General features: G+C 52.8%; 7 protein-coding genes across 7 annotated transcripts; 1 reads left to right on the top strand and 6 right to left on the bottom strand.

Annotated features, from left to right (window-relative positions):
* Positions 1-8: 8 nt before the first annotated feature.
* BX661DRAFT_178299 (uncharacterized protein) lies at positions 9-1370 on the bottom strand. Its single transcript, XM_051534876.1, has one exon. It carries the CDS (start codon positions 1200-1202, stop codon positions 168-170), a length of 1035 nt encoding a protein of 344 aa, XP_051393769.1. The 5' UTR covers positions 1203-1370; the 3' UTR covers positions 9-167.
* A 1352-nt stretch (positions 1371-2722) lies between these two features.
* BX661DRAFT_196586 (uncharacterized protein) lies at positions 2723-5092 on the top strand (the record flags this gene model as incomplete). The annotated part of the gene is made up of 3 exons (XM_051538057.1): positions 2723-4036; positions 4854-4921; positions 4954-5092. 3 exons carry the CDS (start codon positions 2723-2725, stop codon positions 5090-5092), a joined length of 1521 nt encoding a protein of 506 aa, XP_051393768.1.
* Positions 5093-5371: 279 nt separating this feature from the next.
* Positions 5372-8588, bottom strand: BX661DRAFT_178295 (high-temperature-induced dauer-formation protein-domain-containing protein). The gene is made up of 3 exons (XM_051534875.1): positions 8398-8588; positions 8185-8220; positions 5372-8066 (listed from the first exon to the last, which is right to left on the bottom strand). The coding sequence occupies exons 1-3, from the start codon at positions 8458-8460 to the stop codon at positions 5454-5456; spliced, it is 2712 nt and encodes a 903-aa protein (XP_051393767.1). The 5' UTR covers positions 8461-8588; the 3' UTR covers positions 5372-5453.
* BX661DRAFT_178294 (Calreticulin family-domain-containing protein) lies at positions 8589-10678 on the bottom strand. The gene has a single exon (XM_051534874.1). The coding sequence runs from the start codon at positions 10546-10548 to the stop codon at positions 8815-8817; it is 1734 nt and encodes a 577-aa protein (XP_051393766.1). The 5' UTR covers positions 10549-10678; the 3' UTR covers positions 8589-8814.
* Positions 10679-10971: 293 nt separating this feature from the next.
* Positions 10972-12291, bottom strand: BX661DRAFT_178292 (ClpS-like protein). The gene is made up of 4 exons (XM_051534873.1): positions 12213-12291; positions 11880-12002; positions 11457-11753; positions 10972-11358 (listed from the first exon to the last, which is right to left on the bottom strand). The coding sequence occupies exons 2-4, from the start codon at positions 11880-11882 to the stop codon at positions 11125-11127; spliced, it is 534 nt and encodes a 177-aa protein (XP_051393765.1). The 5' UTR covers positions 11883-12002; positions 12213-12291; the 3' UTR covers positions 10972-11124.
* On the bottom strand, positions 12292-16079 carry BX661DRAFT_178289 (uncharacterized protein). Its single transcript, XM_051534872.1, has 3 exons — positions 15670-16079; positions 15408-15497; positions 12292-15006 (listed from the first exon to the last, which is right to left on the bottom strand). The coding sequence occupies exons 1-3, from the start codon at positions 15766-15768 to the stop codon at positions 12715-12717; spliced, it is 2481 nt and encodes an 826-aa protein (XP_051393764.1). The 5' UTR covers positions 15769-16079; the 3' UTR covers positions 12292-12714.
* Positions 16080-19606, bottom strand: BX661DRAFT_178287 (RNA12 protein-domain-containing protein). The gene has a single exon (XM_051534871.1). It carries the CDS (start codon positions 19469-19471, stop codon positions 16424-16426), a length of 3048 nt encoding a protein of 1015 aa, XP_051393763.1. The 5' UTR covers positions 19472-19606; the 3' UTR covers positions 16080-16423.
* Positions 19607-19628: the final 22 nt, after the last annotated feature.

Raw genomic sequence — 19628 nt, 5'->3', positions numbered from 1 at the left:
GCCGCGGCCGCTGCCGCTGCCGTTGCCGTTGGTGCCGGCCGTGGTGAAGGGGATGTGCAGGAGCCGCTGTGGCAATATATTTAAACTCCAGAGCTGGAAACTTGAAAAGGGAAAATGAGTGTGTGTGGAATGGCGCGGCCTGAAAAACTCTGGAAACGATGCTGAGATCACGGGCTTTGGTGCCGCGCCCACCACCAGCTCTCTATGGAGTCCGTCACTTCGCCCTCACGCCGGAGCCAGCTATGGTCGGCGTTCTGCGCGCGCACCAGCGTCAGCGCCTGACCCACGGCGCGCTTGGCGTCCGCTGCGTCTACCGCGTCATCAGCGGCCTGCACCGCCTGCAGTGCCTTTGCGGCCAGCTGCTCCCACCACTTGTTGTACGACGAGATTGACGTGTATGTGTCGGACGTGCCGGCGACAAACAGCGTGCGTGCGATGTGCTTGCCCTTGGCGCCCGCCGCAAAGGCAGCCGCAGCTGCAGAGACAGTCTCGGCGATGCGCTGCAGATACAGCGAGCGCTTGCTCATTGCAAGCGCCCAGATGACGCTGTATGGAAAGCTGATGTAGACGTAGTCAACGCCCAGCTGCGGGTACTCGGCGGGCCCAATGGCGGCGGCTATCATGGACCCGTAGCTGTAGCCGCACAGCAGCGTGTTGGTTATGCGCGGAAGGGGCACGGCGTCCAGCTGGTCGATATCGACGGCTGCGTCTATGTGGCCGCGCGCCTGCATCTGCAGCAGCAGTGATCGGCGCTCGGCGGGTGGGTGGCGCGCGTCGTGGAGGACCAGACGCTGGCTCTTGACCATGTCGAGAATCGAGCGCAGGTCCTCTTGCTCCGAGAGGCCTGTCCACGATGTGCGGCCTTCGGAGCGCCCGGCGCCGCGCAGGTTGAATGCAATGGATAGCGACCCGCGGCGGCCCAGCCGGGTGTTAACCTCATATATGATGTTGTTCCTGAACTGGCCACCCAGCGGCGCGTACGGGTGAAGGAAAATGATGGCCCGCTCAGAGTCGGGCGTGCTGGTGCTATTGCTATTGCTGCTACTGCTACTGGCGCCGAGACTGCTGGTGCTGTTTGGACCGCTGGTGCTGCGGTAGGACCCATAGGGCCGGCTGCTGGTCAGTGTGATCAGAGTCTCGAGGGCGCGGCCGTCCAGGCGCGACGGCACGAAGCACGCCAGCTCGTAGGTGTCTGTGAACATTGAATTCAGGTCGGCGCCGGCGTTGAGTGGGTTGGTGCAGAGTGGGGGGACGTATTTTGTTTGTTTATTTGATGTGCTGTTGAATATAAAATAACAATCGACTTTGCGGTTTAGAGAAAAATTAGTGGAGCACGCGAACACAAGGAAACAAAAAAGAAGGGAGGGGGGGGCTGCAGAAAAACAAGCGACTCGTCATTACGAGCGCGATGGGGAGACTCATATTGAGAGCGGCAACAGCAAGCGGAACCCACAGAGATCTTCGGCTGCCATTTCAGCTCCACCAAAGTCCACAGACCGCAGGCTGCAGGCTGCAGGACACTGAGACCAGGTCCAGCCAAAACAATCACCTGACACACTACCAACGCCAAACCAATCACAAACGAGCGGTTGCTTTTTTTCAAAGCGTCAACTCTGCTGCCCAGGCCAGAGACCAGGTTTTGCTCTTGGCTCTGGCTGCTGAATACAATCGGCGGGTAAAGGAGGACAGCAGTAATAAGAGCGCACGCACGCTTGTCTTTGCGGAGCAAGCAGCCTTTTTATCTTTTTTTCAAAGGAGGTTTTTCCACGCTTTTGCACAAGGGAAGCGACAAGAAATCCAAAGGCTGGCTGGCCCGTTTTCTTTTTCTTTTTATTCACACTTTCCATCTTTATAATCCTCTTTGAGTACCTGCTGCCTGCCTGCCTGCCCGCCCGCTCCCTCCTCCTCACGCTCTATATTTTCCACTCGAGTTTCTATATATTTCGCCATACTCGCTGCCGTCTCTTTTCCTTTATTGTTTCTTCACCTAAATTCATAACTTTTTTCTGCTGCCTCATTCTATCTGCTTTTTTTATATTTTTTATATTTCTCAACTCATCTCACTTAGAGTCCCGCCGTCTCACCTCCGCCGCCTCTACCAATTTCGCTCACTTATACGCCCACAGCACCACTCGCTCTCACGCGCATCCTCCGTTTCGCTTCCTGCTTGTCGGCAACTTTTTTGTACAGCACATCTGAACCGGAATTTGGATTATTTCAACTTTACATCAAACAACACCCAACCTACCTCTGCCCTGCCCTGCCCTATTCTTTTTTGCATAGCTCGCCTTCTTCCCATCGCCCTCTGACCAACTCACGTTTATATAGAAAAGGTACGTGTATAGCTTGTTTTTTTGTTATCCCTTGTGTTGTGCGCAAGTGCTGCGTGTTTGTGTGTGTAGCTGCATTTTCTTCTCTGCGCCCACATGCTCTCCTTTCCTGGCAGCCGGCAGAGCAAACAAATTGCTAAGGGACGTGCAGGACGTGGGGTTAAGGAGGGGATTTGAATCCCCTCAACCGTTGCTGCTACCGTTGCCACTGGCTTTTTTGCCCTTCCATATTTCGTGTCATAACTTCTGCTGCTGCTGCCTCTGCGTGGCGCCACGCATGCCGAGACGAAAGATCCGACAAAAATACTAACTCGTTTATTACCTGTTTTATCTGTTTCTAATTGCGTCCATAGATATCGACAATGTCTCAGTACACCAACGGATTCGGCAACATGCACCGTGTGCAGTTCCCCGAGCCGGCGCTCAGCGCCTCGGAGCATGACAGCGCCAACTCATCGATCGCCGACCTGTCGCGGACAGTTGATGCGCCGTCAGTTCAGGATACCCAGCTGACACTGCGCGCCCTCGTGTCGACCAAGGAGGCCGGCGTCATCATTGGCAAGGGCGGCAAGAACGTTGCTGACTTGCGCGAGGCCGCCAATGTCAAGGCCGGCGTGTCCAAGGTGGTTCCGGGCGTGCACGACCGTGTGCTGTCGGTGACGGGCTTCCTCAGCGATGTGGCCAATGCGTATCAGCTTGTGGCCCAGACGCTGGTGGAGAACCCGATGGCCGTCAGCACGCAGCTGGGCATGCAGCTGGCGACGCCGCCGCCGATGCAGACCGTCGTGCGGATCCTGATCTCGCACAACCTGATGGGCACGATCATTGGCCGCCAAGGCCTCAAGATCAAGCATATCCAGGACACGTCGGGCGCGCGGCTGGTGGCCACCAAGGAGATGCTGCCGCAGTCAACCGAGCGCGTCGTCGAAGTGCACGGCAGCGTCGAGGGCATCCGTGTGGCCATCGAGGAGATCGGCAAGTGCCTGATCGACGACTGGGAGCGCGGCGTCGGCACCGTGTTGTACAACCCTGCCACACGTGTGCCCACCGTGACTTCGACGTCCAACCCCTACGTCAACAACTTACGCGCGTCCGTCGACTTTACGCACGCCGACTCTGACCGCACCACCGCGTCGCCGACCCACTCGGGCAATGCATATGCCTCGCTGAGCCGCCACCGCTCGCACACCGTGTCGGTGACCCGGGCATCGGCGCAGGTTGCCCCCGACTTTTTGTCGTCGATGCCCATGCCGCCGCGCCCCACGATGGCCTTTCCGCAGTCGCGCGAGACCGGCTCCGGCGCCATCACGCCTCCCAGCTACGTGCCCAACGTCGCCGCCGTGTCGAGCGCGCGCCTGCGCTCGCAGTCCGTCAGCGTCCAGGCCCAGCGCGGCATCGACCCCGCTGCGCTGATGGCCAACACGCGCACCCAGCAGATCGCCATCCCTTGCGACATGGTCGGCTGCATCATCGGCAAGAACGGCGCCCGTATCTCTGAGATTCGCCGCCTCTCGGGCTCGCGCATCTCCATCGCCAAGGTCACCGAGAGCGAGGGCGGCGACCGTCTGTTCACCATCAAGGGCACCCCTGAGTGCAACGAGCGCGCCCTTTACATGCTGTACGGTCAGCTGGAGGCCGAGCATGAGCGCCGCCTGAACAATGCTCGGCTCATGGCCACCCTTGAGTCCATCAACGAGCAGGTCATTGTTGACGATCACTAGTCAACAATGATTCACACTGCCGTATGTGGGCCGGGATGAAAAATAACATTCCGCGCTTATATTTTTTATTTTCAATATTTTATCTGAACTTTTTTGTTCTCCAAAAACAAAACAAATAAAACGTCAAATATTTAATTCATCGAAAGATATGGATGCGCAGTATCTTTAGCCTTTATGTATCCTGCTTATTTGTCAACATTTTGACTAATAGTTTTATATTGTATAACAAAATATCCACACACTGTCCGCGTTTTTGGTACAGCATGCACCTCCATTTGTCAATACATACACCATCCCAAATACACTCGCTTGTTCTGACAGCAAAAATCGCTACGATTCGGGATATTTGTACAAGCTACAATTATTTCTGAGAATTGCACTTTATCTCAACTTTCTAAAAAACAATTATTCACCTAAAAGTACATCCAATCAAAAGCTTTTGTTTAGTACCACGACACCGATAAAATAGATCAAATGCAAAAATAACGCCACCCAGCTGATATTCAAATTGCATTTTATATTTAAAACTCAATTTTCTATCAATATTTCCGAAAAGGTATTGTATTAGTTACTCGTGACTTTATTTTTCATTCAAACCGCCAAACTATCAGCAACACACATACATCCCTATGCTACAAAAAAGGGTTGCCTAAACCCCCTGAAAAATGGGCGTGCTACTCTGGTGCGACACCTTCTGCCTTGCAAGGCCCGTCCATTTCGCACACAATCTCGCAGTTGCAGACTTTATCACTGATTTGCCTGCACCATTTTTTGAATCCCTGCGGTGCTTTTTCCCCGCAAGTCCATGCGCAGACTACCATTGGACGCAGCATTTGTGCACACAGTGTATGAGGATTGCACGGCATCATGGTCGACTGCACGTAGCACTTGGCCGGCTCTAGGCATATAGACTTATTGACAACGACTGCGCTGCAAGTGGGCCCAACGGGGTCCACTGGGAGTACCACTGGGTCCGCTGGAGCTGCAGCTGGGTCCACCAGGAGTGCAGCAGAGTCTACGGGACCTGCAGCTGCTGCGTAAAACGCAGCAACAAGTGCAAGCATAATGAGTGATGCGCGAACAAACATTTTAATAATAGCAATAAGAATTATATAATTGTAAATAAAGGACAGAAATAAAATGGGAGCGCGATTTGAGATTAGAAACAGTTGTGCTTTTAACATCTCTAAGCATCAGATATCCTCCACTTGCTTTTACAGAGCCCCAATTACTGTGTTGAGCGCGTCTTACTCAGACCACATTTGCTCCCAGACAGCATAACATTCTCACTCATTATTTTTCTGTCCCATGGTTTTGATGTTCAAATATTTATAACATCTATTAAACCAACAAAAAACCCAAGCAAAGAGAAACGTCAATGGCACTGATGCCAACACAAACCCTAGGCAGAGTGTTTGACAACAAACAAACGAACATGTGTGTTTTTCCATATGCCGAATGGCTTCATCCCAGAGCCATAGATGAGACTCCACAGAAGACTCCTGAACCACACGATCATAGCAGGACTGAGTCCCTGTAGCCTCGGCCGAATTTCGGGCATAGAATCCTCAAGATCCGGCAGCGCCTGTATCATGGCGTCGGAGCTCAGCCAGTGAATGATGGCTGATGTTGAATCAACCGCCTCCATAGCAAACACAGAGCCCGAATCGATGTGGGTGCTGTCGGCTGATTGTCTGGTGGGAGATTGCGGCTGATGCAGGGCGTCGGCCTTGACATCGCCTCGAGAAGCCGCAGATTCGGGCTGCTGCATAGCGGCCACATCTGCGGCTTCTGCTGCCGCTGCTACTGCCGCAGCATCAGCGTTACGCTGGACCTCCTCGGAAATCCTGTCAATGTGCGCAGCAAGCGTATCGAGCACCCCGATGATCGGGTCCAGCGGGAGATCAGGCAGCCATGAGAACACCCACTCAACTGAGGGCTGAAACTGCTTCTGGCCCGGAGCAGCATTGACAGACTTGCCCTTGCCCGCAGCGTGGCTTTTGCCCTTTCCCTTTCCCTTGTCCACTTGTGCTGTGGGAGATTCTAACGCACTCGACTGCTCGTGCTCGCTGGGGTTCGAGCCTGGTGCTTGGACATTGTCTGGACGCTTTCCGCGCGCCTTACTTGACACCGTCGGGCTCGCAGCTCCGTCAATGCTTCTGGGTGGCCTGGCAGAATCGGTAGTCTCGGTGGTCAATGAGATCGAGGAAAGCCTAGACGAGACGTCGTCCGGCAGATCACTAGAAATGGACGCAATAGCCACGTGAGACTGCGCCCTGCCAATTGTACGGGCCGAGTCAGCCTTGCCCTTCTTCTCGCGCAACATAGCTAGCTCGGCCTTGGCCTTGTCCAGGTCGAAAGAGCGCAGCCGAGTAAAGCACGAGCGCGCCTTGACCATGGTATACATCAAGCATGGATTGTCTGCTGCGCGATAGTGGACGACGTAGTCAAACACTTCTATCAGGTAGATCAGCCACCTGATGTGATATGGCTCGGTAATTATGAACGCTGGCGACGAGATAATGTCAAACAGCGATATGAACTTTTCCGCTGTTGTCTGGCTGACCTGGGTCAAGTATGGAGACACATTGCGCACCAACAACAAGAGATTCGAATACACAGGCACCAGGTAGGGCTTGGACGCGCTGAGCAGGGTGAACACGGTGTTGATCATAAAGTCAGCATGCGTCAACGAGGCATCGGCAATGCGCATGTTGCCGGGCAATATGGACTGGTCGAACGGCTGCATCAGGCGAGTTGCAAAGCGGCTGTCCTCGGACAAGTAATGTAGGATGTGCGATATTGTGCGCACCATTCCTGCCTGGGACGGATCGCTGTATCCGTTAAGCATAAAGTAAAGCAACACGGAAAACAGCTTGAGCGAGTTGTTGTGGTCCACAATGTAGTTCTTCAACGGACTGTTGTTCTCGAGCAGAATCCAGAGCAGAATGCACGCCTCCTGTGGCATTGCGTGCCGCGTCGACTGCTTGGTGACTGAGGCCATGATGGACATGTTGGCGCGCATCGCCTCATCCAAAAGACGGATAATGCTGCTGATGAGATAGTCGAATTCCTGCGTGCGATGGAGCTTGGCAATGAACACGCGGAATAGGTTTTGTGCACCAGTGGCTGTTCCCGTCACCAGAATCATCGATGGTGTGTTGGCATTGGCGTCGGCGTCGGCGTCGGCGTCGGCGTCGGCGTCGGCTGAGTGCTCTGCAGAGTCTGCGTCCTCGTCGCCTGCCTTGTTAGCCGGTGTCTGGTAGTCGAGCAAAATGAAGAGAGTCTGAAATGCGTGTAGCGAGAGCTCGTCGCTGGGATCCAACGCGGTCGAGCTGCGATATGGAATCGCCCAGCCCTGCACACGATCCCGTAGCGACGTATTGATGAGGCTGCAGAGCAGGCAGAGCACCATGCGCTTGTTTGAATTGTATGCGACTGCGTGCAGCGCCCTGTTTGGCAGCGCGGTGGACCGGGCGGCAGGCACGTACATGGTCTTTGAGCACAAAACTAGAAGCAGGCGGAGAACCTCGATGCGATTGGCTATGTGCTCCTTGGACGATCCCAGCGATGCCGTCTGGCCGATACCGTTCTCCCAGATAGTGTAGCGCACGACTGCGTCCTCCCCAACCGTTGCTGGCGGAACTGTAAACCCAGATGTAAACAGCAAGTCGACCACCGCAGAAACTAGCTGCCGCCCAAGCATATAGTCAGCGCCGCTGCCTGGTCGCGGTCGTTGTGTCCACAGTATTATGTCCTCTGTCGAGCTTCCATCGGGGCAGGCCTCGTACACAAACGGAACCAGACGCGTCAGGATGCGTATGCAATTTAGAAGCTGCTTTGTGCTGGTCGGATTCTTCGCCAGGTCTTTTGACGCCTTTAGCACCAGCAGCCGATCAAACACCTTGTCGATCAGCTTTATATAGTTCTCCTGCGCGGTGTCGCGGATTCGCCGGATATCTGCTGGTGTCACCAGCGAAAAGACGTCGTGCGGGCCATCAGGCAAAATCCAAAACTAAAAAGTAAAAACAAAACACAAAAAATAGCTTGTCGTTTTTAGTAAGAAGTGCTGTCGCTAGGTCGAACGAGGCCTGGTATGGTAATGTTAAAGAAAGCCCAACGCTTATACTTACTGGACTCCAAGCATCTTCTGCGTTGTCTGGTAGGCTCTATGTTTTGAAATGCATAAAAAACAAGGAGTGGTTATAATTTAGCAAAGAAATGTCAAAAAAATTGCTCTAGCCAGATTTCTGCGCAGCGCAACCAAACAACAAAATAACAAGCCAAACTGCGTAACACAACATGTAGTATGTAACCAGTTCAACAAAACTTCTCATCCAACGTACCCGCTGCTCAGCCAGACGAAACACGCATTTCCTAAAGGCCAGCTTGCTGTTTTCTCCTCCCATCTGTAAAATTCCAAAACCGATATATTTGCTGTTGCGGCAGAGTAAAAATAAAAAGCCAAGACAAAAATAAAAGGATGTGAGGATGTAATAAAGAAAGCTAAATGTTATAAATTGAGAAGAATTCAAAAACTGCAGAAACGAAAATGGCAGATTTGCAAACACCGCGGACAGGCGTGAAATGATAGATTGCACGTTTAAAGCTGCATGTTGCTCCGGCGTGGCTTCTGACATCACAATAGCCGCAGCAGGAAAAGTAAAAAATCAACTCAGCAGATCTTGATCGGCACCCGCATTTTACGGACACGTCGCGGCTTCCGATTGGAATGAGAGGAGATTTAAAGCTATCGGATTTTTCTATTTGCGCTTGACAGCCGCGCCGCCCTTCGCTGTGGCACTGGTGCTGCCAGACACCTCGGCGCCTGGCGCGTCCTCACTTTCATCAGCATGAGCCTTAGCGGCTGTCTTGTCTGCGGCGCTGGCGGCGGGGGTGGCGGCAGATGCCGGAATCAGCAAGCCAAGGAAGAAGCGAATGATGACAAGCGCGTTCCAGCCCAGCCAGCCCAGTGCGCCAACAACCATCGCTATTGCAAAGGCCCCGCTGCGCTCCTGCTGAAGCGCGCTGACGAGCCCAATGCTCTGAAATGCCGCATAGAACCCAAGAATATTGTCAAAGATCTCCTCCAGGCGCTCCCTGAAGAGCCCGAGCGTCTGGCCCACGCTCGGCTTGGCCTTTGGAGGCGCCTTAGGGCGCAAGGCCTCGCTCACAGCAAGCTCGGAGTCGTGCTTGGGCTTCCACACGTCGTCAACAATGCGCGCGGCGGTCTCTGCGCTGTTGCCCAAGTAAATGTTGTCAAAGGTGATCCCGGCCTGCATGGTCCACAGCTCGAATCCAACGGCGTCGATTTTGCTGAGCCTGTACAGATCCTGGTCATCAAAGTACTTGGGGTTGGCAATCCGGCGCGGCGCCCACTGGCCCTTGTAGCGCGGGTTGCCAATAAGCGGCGCGTGCCACTTGCCGACAAACGCGGGGTTGCGCATCAGCGGACGCTCCCAGGCCCCGCACCCAGGCACGTCAGCACAGCGCGGATTGGGGACCTGCGGTGCGGCCCAGTCGCCGTCCTCCTCGTCTTCCCAGTCCTCGGGCTTTTGCGCCTTGGGGTCGTCGACCAGCAGCGGCTCATCAACCAACCACCCCTCCGGGATCGTCGCGTTGTCATCAGGAATCATTAGCGGTGCATCCTCGTCCCAGTCCTCCGGCTGCGTGGCGTCGGGGTCGGTGATCTGCTCGTCGTCCTCCCAGTCCTCTGGCTTCTTGTCGTCCGGGTCGGCAATCTCCTTGGGCGGGTTAACTGGCGGCACAAAGTCAGCCAGCAGAGAGCCTGCACGGCGCTCTGTGCCATCGATGGACACGGTGAAGCTGTTGTTCGTGTGGATGGCCAGCGTGTATACGTGGGACAGTCCGTCGATGGGCGGCGTCGGCGGCTGATCCAGATGGTGCTCCGTATACTCACCGGTGACGGGACTGCGATGCCGGAAAATCAGGTGCACCTTGCTCTCGCCGCATTTGTCAGGCCCAAACATCAGCGTGTAGGGGGTGGCGTCGCTGAACTCGCCGCTCATCGGTGCTGTCAAAAGCTTGGTGTACGCGCCACCGCACCCCAGCTCCTGCTGCAGCTTGACCTCGTATTGGAACACCAGACCGCCCTGCGCCGGGTCGAACGGCTTCTCGAGCTTTGCTGAGATTGCGTGGTGGTGAGCCGCGCTCTTGACAACGAGTGCTTTGTCACCAGACACGCCGGCCAGCTCTGTCACGTCCTCAATGGCCCATTCGCCGTCATACCGCGCCTTATCCTCGCCCTCCTTTGTAGCGTGGCTCCGCTGCCAGAGCGAGTCGGACCCGGCACCAAACTGCTCCCATATGGCTGCGTTGGACACGGCGTAGGGCGTGAACTCGGGAAGCTTGACCTTGGGCTCAATAGAGACTGGCTCATTCGTCAACGCTTCATTCGTCACTGCCTCGCTGCCGCAAGCTTTCTTAGCCTGCATTGCAAGTGCAAGCAGCACGAGCAAGTTAAACCTGTGTGTCATTTTTATGTTTTGCGTCAAAGTCCCGAAAAGAAATAAGTAAAACTGAACAAGACAAGAAAATATAAGTTGGTAAATAGATAATATGGCTGAAAAAAAGAGTGTTTTGCTAAAACTTTGGCTTACAGTGTCACATATTTTTTTGGTTGATCAAATGGCTGCCACGTCAATGCTATAAAAAAGCGTGCATTCGCTGTTGTTGCTGTTGTTGTTGCTGCCAGAGGAGACATGGCCACCAAGCATTTTTTTGGACAAACAATCGGCTGGTGCTTTTTTACAGTTAAATTAAGAAATTTGATCAGACAGACCATCAGTCCACCAAAAGGTGATGCTTCTTGCATGCCTATATCAGTTGAAGCTAATATTTTATTTTTGCTTTTTCGAATACGCCCAAGCCCACATAAAATGTACTTGGCGCATAGACACCCGCAACTCAAAACGGAACTCTGCCCAAGGTCAATGAACAGAATAAGAAAAAGCTTTACTTCACAAGTGAAAATTTAAATATATTTTTAAACGCAAATAGGCACCAAGATAAATAATAACGACTTGGCCACGCACCTGCCAACTTTTTGCACTTTACTCGAGCACAATGGTGGCACCCAGGGCCTCAAGGACCTGCTTGATCTTCTCGGCCTCCTCCTTGGGTGCAGACTCCTTGATAACCTTGGGAGCGCTCTCGACAAACTTCTTGGCGGCAACCAGGTTCATGTCGGGGATAAGGTTCTTGATCTCGCGAATGACCTTGGCCTTTTGTGCGGCATCAATCTTCTCCAGCTTGACCTTGAACTCAGTCTTCTCAACGGGCTTCTCCTATCAAGATAAATAATGCAAAATAATAAACGGATTAGCAGCAGGTTGCGGCCGAGATAAAAAGCCACACAGACACATCACATAACCAGTTACACTACCTCTACCGGGGCGGCGGCAGCAGCTCCACCCGCGGGGGAACCGGCACCGCTGACGACCTGAACAGCCTCGGTGATATTGAATTTGGCCTTGAGCGCCTCGACAAGCTGAGAGGTCTCCAGCAGGGTCAGCTCAGCAACCTTATCAACGATGGCCGAAACCTTGGGAGCAACATCAGCACCAGCTCCGGATCCCTCAGGGGTGGGGATCGGCTCAACTGACCGCCGAACAGCGCTCACATGAACAAATCTGCGGGCGGCGAGCGGGCGAGCGATCGAACGAACCAAGGACGAGCGGAACTACATAGGCAATTATTCAGATCAGTTAGTAATGCATCCAGAAAAAAAACAGAAAGACTGGATTTTACACTCTCATCGTCTAAGCGAATCGTTGCTGCATGTATGACATGGGGTAATGCTGCTTACCATTTTTTAGTGAGTACTGTAAAAAAAGTGTATGTATTGTCACGGTATGTTTGTATATCGTATTTGAAGCAAGAAAATGGGCGGGGTCGATCGAGCTGTTTGGTGGTTACTGAAGCGAGCTGCCTATGAATTTACAATAACAAATTGAAAGCAAAAGGCAGGAAAATATTCATACTGTTAGTGGCTGCTTTTCGGAATTGTATGGACTGAAGCGTTTGCGAAAATTCTTTCTCTTCGTTTGCGATTCGGTAAATCTGTCCGTGTCGTCGAATCGTGTACTCCGCTGCTGCGCACCTGCTTTCAGGAAAAATAAGAGCTAGTAGAGAGCTGTACCTTAAATGTTCAAATGAGAAAATCGAAGAAAATGTGAAAGAGCAAAAATAACAAATTGCTGAATTCAGGAAAGCAAAAAAGCGAGATAAAAAGACCACCATAGATCGACTACTACATTAAAATCCGCCACCATCAACCAGCTAATTTTCCTAATCAGTGACCATATTTTTTGCCCCACCGGATAATGGTTCGGTTCGGCTCGACTCGGAAACTGGCCTGCATCTTAACGAAACGTCAGTTGCTAACCACGCTCGGGGCTTTTGGGACCAGTCGGACCAGTTTGACACCATGCATGCTTTTCTACTTTAAATGGTCCGACCATTGTGCAGCCATCGTTATTGCGTATTATTATATATGTGCATTGAGTCAAAACCAACACATAAAAATGAAACACCAATCAGGAAAAAAGTAGTAGTATATGTAAAAAAAGGAAAACATAATGCGACAAGGTCAGGACGATACGCATGCCGCCCAGCTGCAGCCCACACGTCGAAAATAAAGTTTAGTCAAAAATAAATTTTCCAGGCATCGTGCTCGTACGACGGTGACCCAAATCGACAAAGTCTTCAGAGAACCTGTGCGACACCTCCTGGCTCTTCTTGCCTGCAAGATGCTGGTCATGTCGCCGCGCCTGGTCCTGGCTGTTGTGGTTACTGGTCGTGGCGATTGAGAAGGTGTCCTGCATTTTGCCGGGCTTTGATAGATGCTTTGCATAATGCACGATGGGCTTGAGCTCGCGACACGCAGCCTGTAGATGATGATGCTCTGCTGGCAGCATGGAAAAAGTGTGCTCATTGACGTATGACTCCAGCTTTGTAAAGTTCCCTTCCAGGCTGATCAAAAAGTCGATCGTGACCAGGCTCTCGTCAATTACTTCGTTGTCCACAAGCGAGTCAGACGCCGACGTAGAAACTGCCACGGCATCCATCATGAACAGCGAGTCTGCCGGCGCTAGCGAAGAGATGGGCACGCGTGTGGGAAGGTCGATAGTTGATCGTGTTGCCGGTGGTCTGGCGTGTGCTGATGTTCCCAAGCTCTGCTGTAGCTGCTGTTGCTGCTGTCTGGCCTGCTGCTGCTGTCTAATCTGATCCTGGTACTGCTGGGGAATCGACGGCATTGGCATAGGCAACTCGGGTAAAAAGTCTCTCTCCAGGGTGTCCGGGGTCAGCGAGCCACTGTTAAGATACGCAGCGCGTGAAAACGACATTCTGCTCTTCCTCTGCTCCTCCTTGGTGGCGATCTTGGCGCCTACAGTGACAACCTTAAACTGTGATGCGAGCTCATCGATCGTCACGGTGTCGCGATCGCTGCATTCGTCGTCTGACACGTGCTCGTCACACTCATCGTCGTCCTCGGCCGGGTGGTTGATGCTGGCCGAAATAGCCTGCAAATAGCTGCGGAGTTTGGGGCGGTACTCCCGAATCAGGCCATTCATTGGCATGAGGTACGGCTCCTTCATGCCGAATGATACGCCATTGCAAAGCACCGCGAGCACTTTTGCACATAAGAGCAGACCGCGGCGATTGGCAGGCGACATCTTCACGTCTATTCCGTAGGCGTCCGGTGCAGTCAATATCGGAATGAAGAAGCGAACGAAAATGAGCATGCTGATGACAGTCTCTACGGATGAGAAGTACGAGCCGCTGTAGCGCTTGCTAGAGTGTTTGCTCAGGCGCATTGATATGGACGGACTCATGTTTTTGCGCGGGCTCTGCGCCTGGGTCTGCCGCCAAGAGTCCTTAAGCTCTTTGGCTGCCGGGATGCGGCTCTGGGACATCTTCGTATTCTTTCCGCCGCTGGCAGATGATGTCGCGCCTGGCTCCAAGAAGTTCAAAAACGGCGACGACGCCGTGTTGACCATTGACTGATACGACCCATTAAAGCCAATGTCCTCGGTGCTGGGCGTCCAGGGGCTCCCACTGGCTTTATTATGCGACTTAGAGCCGCCTGATGATGCGGGACTAGTGGCCATATCCGGAGACCACATCTGCTTCTGTGAGTGCACGTGCGCTTGTGTGTTGACTTGTGTGGTGATTGCAGCAGCAGTCTTAGGATTGTCCAGCCACTCGTCCAGTGCTGCCTTGATGTCAGACATTATGTCGACCTGCACATTTGACTTAAGCTCAGTCTCCCAGTCGCGAAGCTCTAGAATCGGCAGCTTGGAGTCCTTTTGCTTTTGAACATATTTGCGGGTTGCAAAAACAGGCGTTGACAAGGCTGGCATCTGCGTGTCCCAGGCACCCTCAATGCGGGATCGGATAAGGGCACACAGGCGGCGCATCTCGACCGGTGCGTGCTTCCCCGCAGAGAACACGGCATCGAGCACCGATCTGCACACGCAATAAAGGTTGTACGAGTTCCTCGCCGTGCTTCCGCCGTCCGCTCCTGGCGGAAGGCGTACGGGATCCAGCTCACAGCTCTCAACAAATGGGCCGATGGCCATCATAACTGGCTGCAAAATTGAAACGAGGTAATTGCGGCAGCTTTGCTGCAAATAGCACACGACAAGCATAGTTGCCAAGTTGTTGTCGCGCAAGACATTTCGCGCGTTGACCGTCAGTGCCGAGTATTTCTTCAGGTGCATGTCAAAGGCGTCCATGACAAAGCGCTCAACGTGGTCGGCTGTTTGCGGGTTTCCGCGCAGGAACGATACCAGGTGACTGGCCATCATGGCGGCACGGTCGCCAGATACGTCAAGCTGGCACAGCGTTTTGGCCAGGACAAAGTCGTTTTGCAATATGATTTTTGTCGACCGCTGCTGCAGATACTGGGTTTCATACTCGCTGATGCATGTCTACACATAAGCAAATGTTTGGATTGGATGAGAGGATTAGCGGGCAGCACGAGAAGTCGGGTGAGGGACAGAAAATATTAGCACATGTAATATTTCAATGCGCAAAAAAAACAATTAAAGCATTCAATTTAGAGTGGGGGAGATGGGCGAGAAGTGGCGAACGAGCATAATCAGAAAGAAAATGAAAATCACTTTGCAGCGGGTATAGGCAAATAATAGCATTCAAACCACAAAGAGGAATATTGCAGGTTTTTTTGGTACTGAAATCAAAATACAACACAATAATAATAAAGTGCGTGCAATCAATACTAATTACAAAACAACAATGACAGTGACAATGACAATGACAATATATGAAAGGTGGCTGCATTAAAAGCCCCCCCAATTTACTAAATACGTACTCTGTCGGCACGCGTGCGTTCCTGGTTGGTCTCTGCGGCGACTACTTTCGAACTGCGGTACTTGAAAAGCCGGCTGAAACGGTCGTTGAGCTACAAAGATGGTAAAAAGCATATGCAAAAAAATGTTTGAAATGTCTGTGTTAGCCAAAGTGACAGTAACAGAAATATGCCAAAATGAAATGCAGTAGCGCCATCTCTTGAATGCGCTGTGATTACAGCGGCTTCATTCTACGCCATTTCTGTTCAATGGCACTCAACTTACCGAAGTGCCTTGGTTTTGGTTTCGATTGCGTGGAATTGGTGATGCTGTGATCTTGAGGTTAAATGGGAGGACGCCCAGAAACGCTTCTGCGGTGGGCATTGTTGTCGCTGTTAATATGTGGAGTGCACAAACGTGTCAAGTGGGTCGTAAAAGGGAGATAAACGGGCAGGAAAGAACAGAAATTGAAAAAGTTAAAAAGTTTAATAGTGAATTGTGGCAAATAAAAGTCGGGCGGGGCGAGGCGAGCGCCGGCAAGCGGTATTGTTGTTGTGTTGTTATAAATAGCAAGCTAAAAATAAAAATAGACTGCGTTGTAGAAAGCGTGTTGAACCGAATATTGGAATTTAGAGACCAGCTCGTAAAATAAAAAAGAATGGAAAAATAAAAATAAAAAATAGCGAAGTGAAGAGGATTCAAAAAAGCAAGTTCAGACCATCTGCATCGTCCCTCTTCTCTATTCTCTTTGCGTGGCCACTATTATGCTCAACCACAACCAGAAAAGGAAATACTTGTGACAGGTGCACGCTTTTCAAATATTCAAAAGTGGCAAACGATAGCGATTGGCTGGTTGGAACAGACAACAGTTTGGCGCAATTTAACTTGCATAAAACTGTTTTTGTTTTTTGCGCACGGCCAATTTCTTTCCTGCCATATTAAATTGAAAGCTAAAAAACGCAGAAATCCCATGACTACGCAGTATCAAAGAAACAGTCTTGCATGCATGTAATCGTGCTAAATCTCAATGTCTCCGTGCTCACAGGCTGGAAAGGCAGCGAGTCTTGGCCTGGCTCTCAGCGTCCCATTTGTCGATCTTTTGCTGGGATGTGTGGATGGTCCGCAAAAGGAACTGCACTCGGCCCTGCAGCTCAAAGGGGATTCCTGGAATGACAGTCATTACCAGCGGCTGCTGTTCTGCATCTACACCTCTGGCCTCACTGCCGCTGGCACCCGCTGCAGAGTTGATCGACAGCGCGCCATTTTGACCTGTCGAAGAGCCGGTGCGGCCAAAGAGCCAGCCAAGCCACGACTGCGACTGTGGTAAGGTCTGTGGCTGGCCGTCACGCGCGCCACCTGCAGTAAGCGCAGTAACGCCTCCAGCCTCACCACTCGCTACTGTTGCAGCCAGGCCATAGTTGCTCGCACGAAGCGCCTGTGCAATGTATGCCTCCGGGCAAATCACATCGGCGGAGTCGGCATCCTTGCTCTTGGAACCACTCTTGCCCTTGTCCTTCAACATTTTGTGCGCTTTGTGATGGTCGCCGAAGGAGTCCCTCGACGCTGCAATAAGAGCCAACCCCGACGTCAGCGTATTGTACGACTCGGCGCTGGTCTTGAACACATTGAGGAGAGCTAGCTCCTCTTCGGCCTTGCGGATCTTTGCCGTCTCCAGCTCGATGAACTTTTTGTTCATCTTAATCCCCATGGTACTGGAGAAGCCAGGGTCCTCGACTATGCGGTTAAACGCCGAGTAGAACACCGGGCGTCCAGGGCGAATGCGCGATGGGCGGTCGTTGTCGTACACCATCGTGATGAGCTGCGCCTCGGCGAGCCCCAGAATCGCGTTGTCACTGCCGGCAAAGATGGGCGAGTTGCGCATGCGGTCGTACTCAACGCTTTCGTTCCGAGCCAGCTCGGACAGCACGTACCAGAATTGCTCTGGGGACCACGTGTGTTCGCACTGGCCGACCTCTGAGTCGTTGGCAAAGGCGTACTTGCGGATATCGGTAATGGACCGCTGGATAATGTCCTCCAGCGCTGAGTTGATGTTCTCACCAGCCTTGACTTTTTGCACAAAAAGCTGTAGGTCCTCGAGCCGGCCCCCGAGCACGCCAGCGGCAGCCGCCAGTTGGTCGCCCAAGATCATGTCCATCCGGCGCTGGTACTCTGCGTCAATGACATCATTATCTTTGACATTGGATAGCTGGGCCTGTTCTCCACTGTCCGACGAGGAAGCTGTCAGCACAGAAGCCAGCTGCTTCTGGAGTAAAGTCACCGCCCCCATGGGGCTGGCGTCGTCCAGGGATATCAGGCTGGCTGCGTGCTGCGGCTGGGCGCGCAGAATCTCGTGGTACCCGCTAATGTTGCTTGTTGTGACAATGCAGTGCGCCAGGCCGGCCTCAACAACGGTCGCTGCCCACTCCAGAATGATCTTTGAAAAGGGCAGGTCCTTGTCCATAAAGTTTTCCAGCACGATTACCGGGATCTCCTTTGGCGGCAAGTTCTTTGCGGATGGCGTAAACTCACTGTCGTTGTTAATTGAGTCCTTGTTGTTGTCGCTGCTGCTGTTGTTGTCCTGGTGTCTCTTCAGCATGCGCTTCTCGTCGGCATCCAGCGCTTCAAGGCCCTTATGACGGATCTTGGTGAGGACAAGGGCCACACACTCGAGAATCCGGCGCACCTGGGACTCAGGTGTGGCTGAAATACCGGCCTTGCTCCCTGTGGTCGCAGCAACCATCAGATCGATGGCGTTTGTGATTCCAATGATGGAGTTGAACACAGGCCACCAGCCGAGCTGGCGTGCCAGCACGCTCATCTGCTCGAGCTCGCTCGGCTGAGAAGCTAGCTTGTTGGCATCAATGACAATGCGGTACTGCTTGCCCTGAGACGCTTGCTCGACCACCTTGGTCTTGCCCGAGCCCCGCGGGCCAGTGACCACAACAAAGCTCTCTGGGGGTTCGTTGAGAATTGATACCAGGCGCTCCTTCTGGTCGTAAAGCCCTGCCCACGCCGACATGTCCTGGTCAAGGCTGCCGTTGGCGCCAGTGGATGCACCGCGGTGCAACATAGTGCGCACAGCAGCCTTGCGCACGCTGCCAAACAAGGGGATGCGAGAGAGATCAAAGCGGTGCGTGGTTTTGTTCTCGACAAAGAACTCACGAATGGGATCAAAAACAGCGTATATGGCGGCTATCAGGGCGGCGGCGGCCAGAGGGATCATGAACTTTTGGTGATCCTTGACCCACTGTACAATGAAATTCTCATGCCGCTCCCTGACATACGACAGCAGCAGCTTAGTCGCGCCGACAATGTCGCCGTGGACGCAATTGCGAGCGCTGGTCGCCGATCGAAGCTTGGTGAAATGCACAACAGCCCAACGCGGCGTGTCCTTGTTTGAGGGCGGCTGCATTTCAATGTCTAGTATGCGACCAAACTGGCGGAACTCTTGGAAGATCTGCTCGACGGTCAGATCAGGGCCGACAAACTCGATCTTGATCCTTTTGGATGGCAGCATCCGCACAATGTCCTCCGAAAACGGCACGCCCTTGACAGGCAGCGAGCGAATGGGTGATAAGTCAAACCAGTTGCGCCCGCCGCCGCCCGCGCCCAGATGCATATCAACAGCACTAACGAGCTCTGTACCCAGGCGCTTGGCGTCCTCCTGCGTCTCCGGCGCAACATACGTAAAATAGACGATGCTCCCGCCATCCCGACTGTGTGGCTCGATGTCGCTGACCGCGAACTGGTGGGGCAGCTGTGTGGGGATGAGCGCGGCTACCTTCTTCTTCATGGCTTCGGCATTGCGGCTCATAATGTATGGCCGGATGTCAAGTGACGAGATCTGCAGTGGAAATACCTTGTCCATAAACAAGCCTGCCTTGAACACCGCAAGCTTCTCGTTGCTTTGCAAATTGCCTTCAAGCTCCGGCTGTGGCTCCAGCCGCTCAACATGCAGCCTGCGAGCGCGCAATGCACTGGCTCGAGACAGCATGTCAGCCGCAAAGTTGGTTCTATTAAAGCCGGCCCTGTGTGCGTGCTGTTGGCGTATGGTGCCAACAGCAATATATCTCGTTAGCATTTGCATTGCTGTTGCAGAGTGTAAAAAGGTGTTTTGAAGGGTAAAATAAAAAGTAGTGCGGGCAATTCAGTTCTAAAAACAAAAGGCCAATTCGCAGATTCGCCACCCAAAAAGAAATAGCAAACATCGGGCGTGGGGGTTCATTCTGGCTACAAACTCCGTC

This window comes from Kickxella alabastrina (assembly GCF_025024165.1).
Source record: "Kickxella alabastrina strain RSA 675 chromosome Unknown BX661scaffold_4, whole genome shotgun sequence".
NCBI lineage: Eukaryota > Fungi > Kickxellomycota > Kickxellomycetes > Kickxellales > Kickxellaceae > Kickxella > Kickxella alabastrina.
The sequence above is the reverse complement of the archived record's forward strand: the minus strand, read 5'-3'. Positions and strand labels throughout refer to the sequence as shown.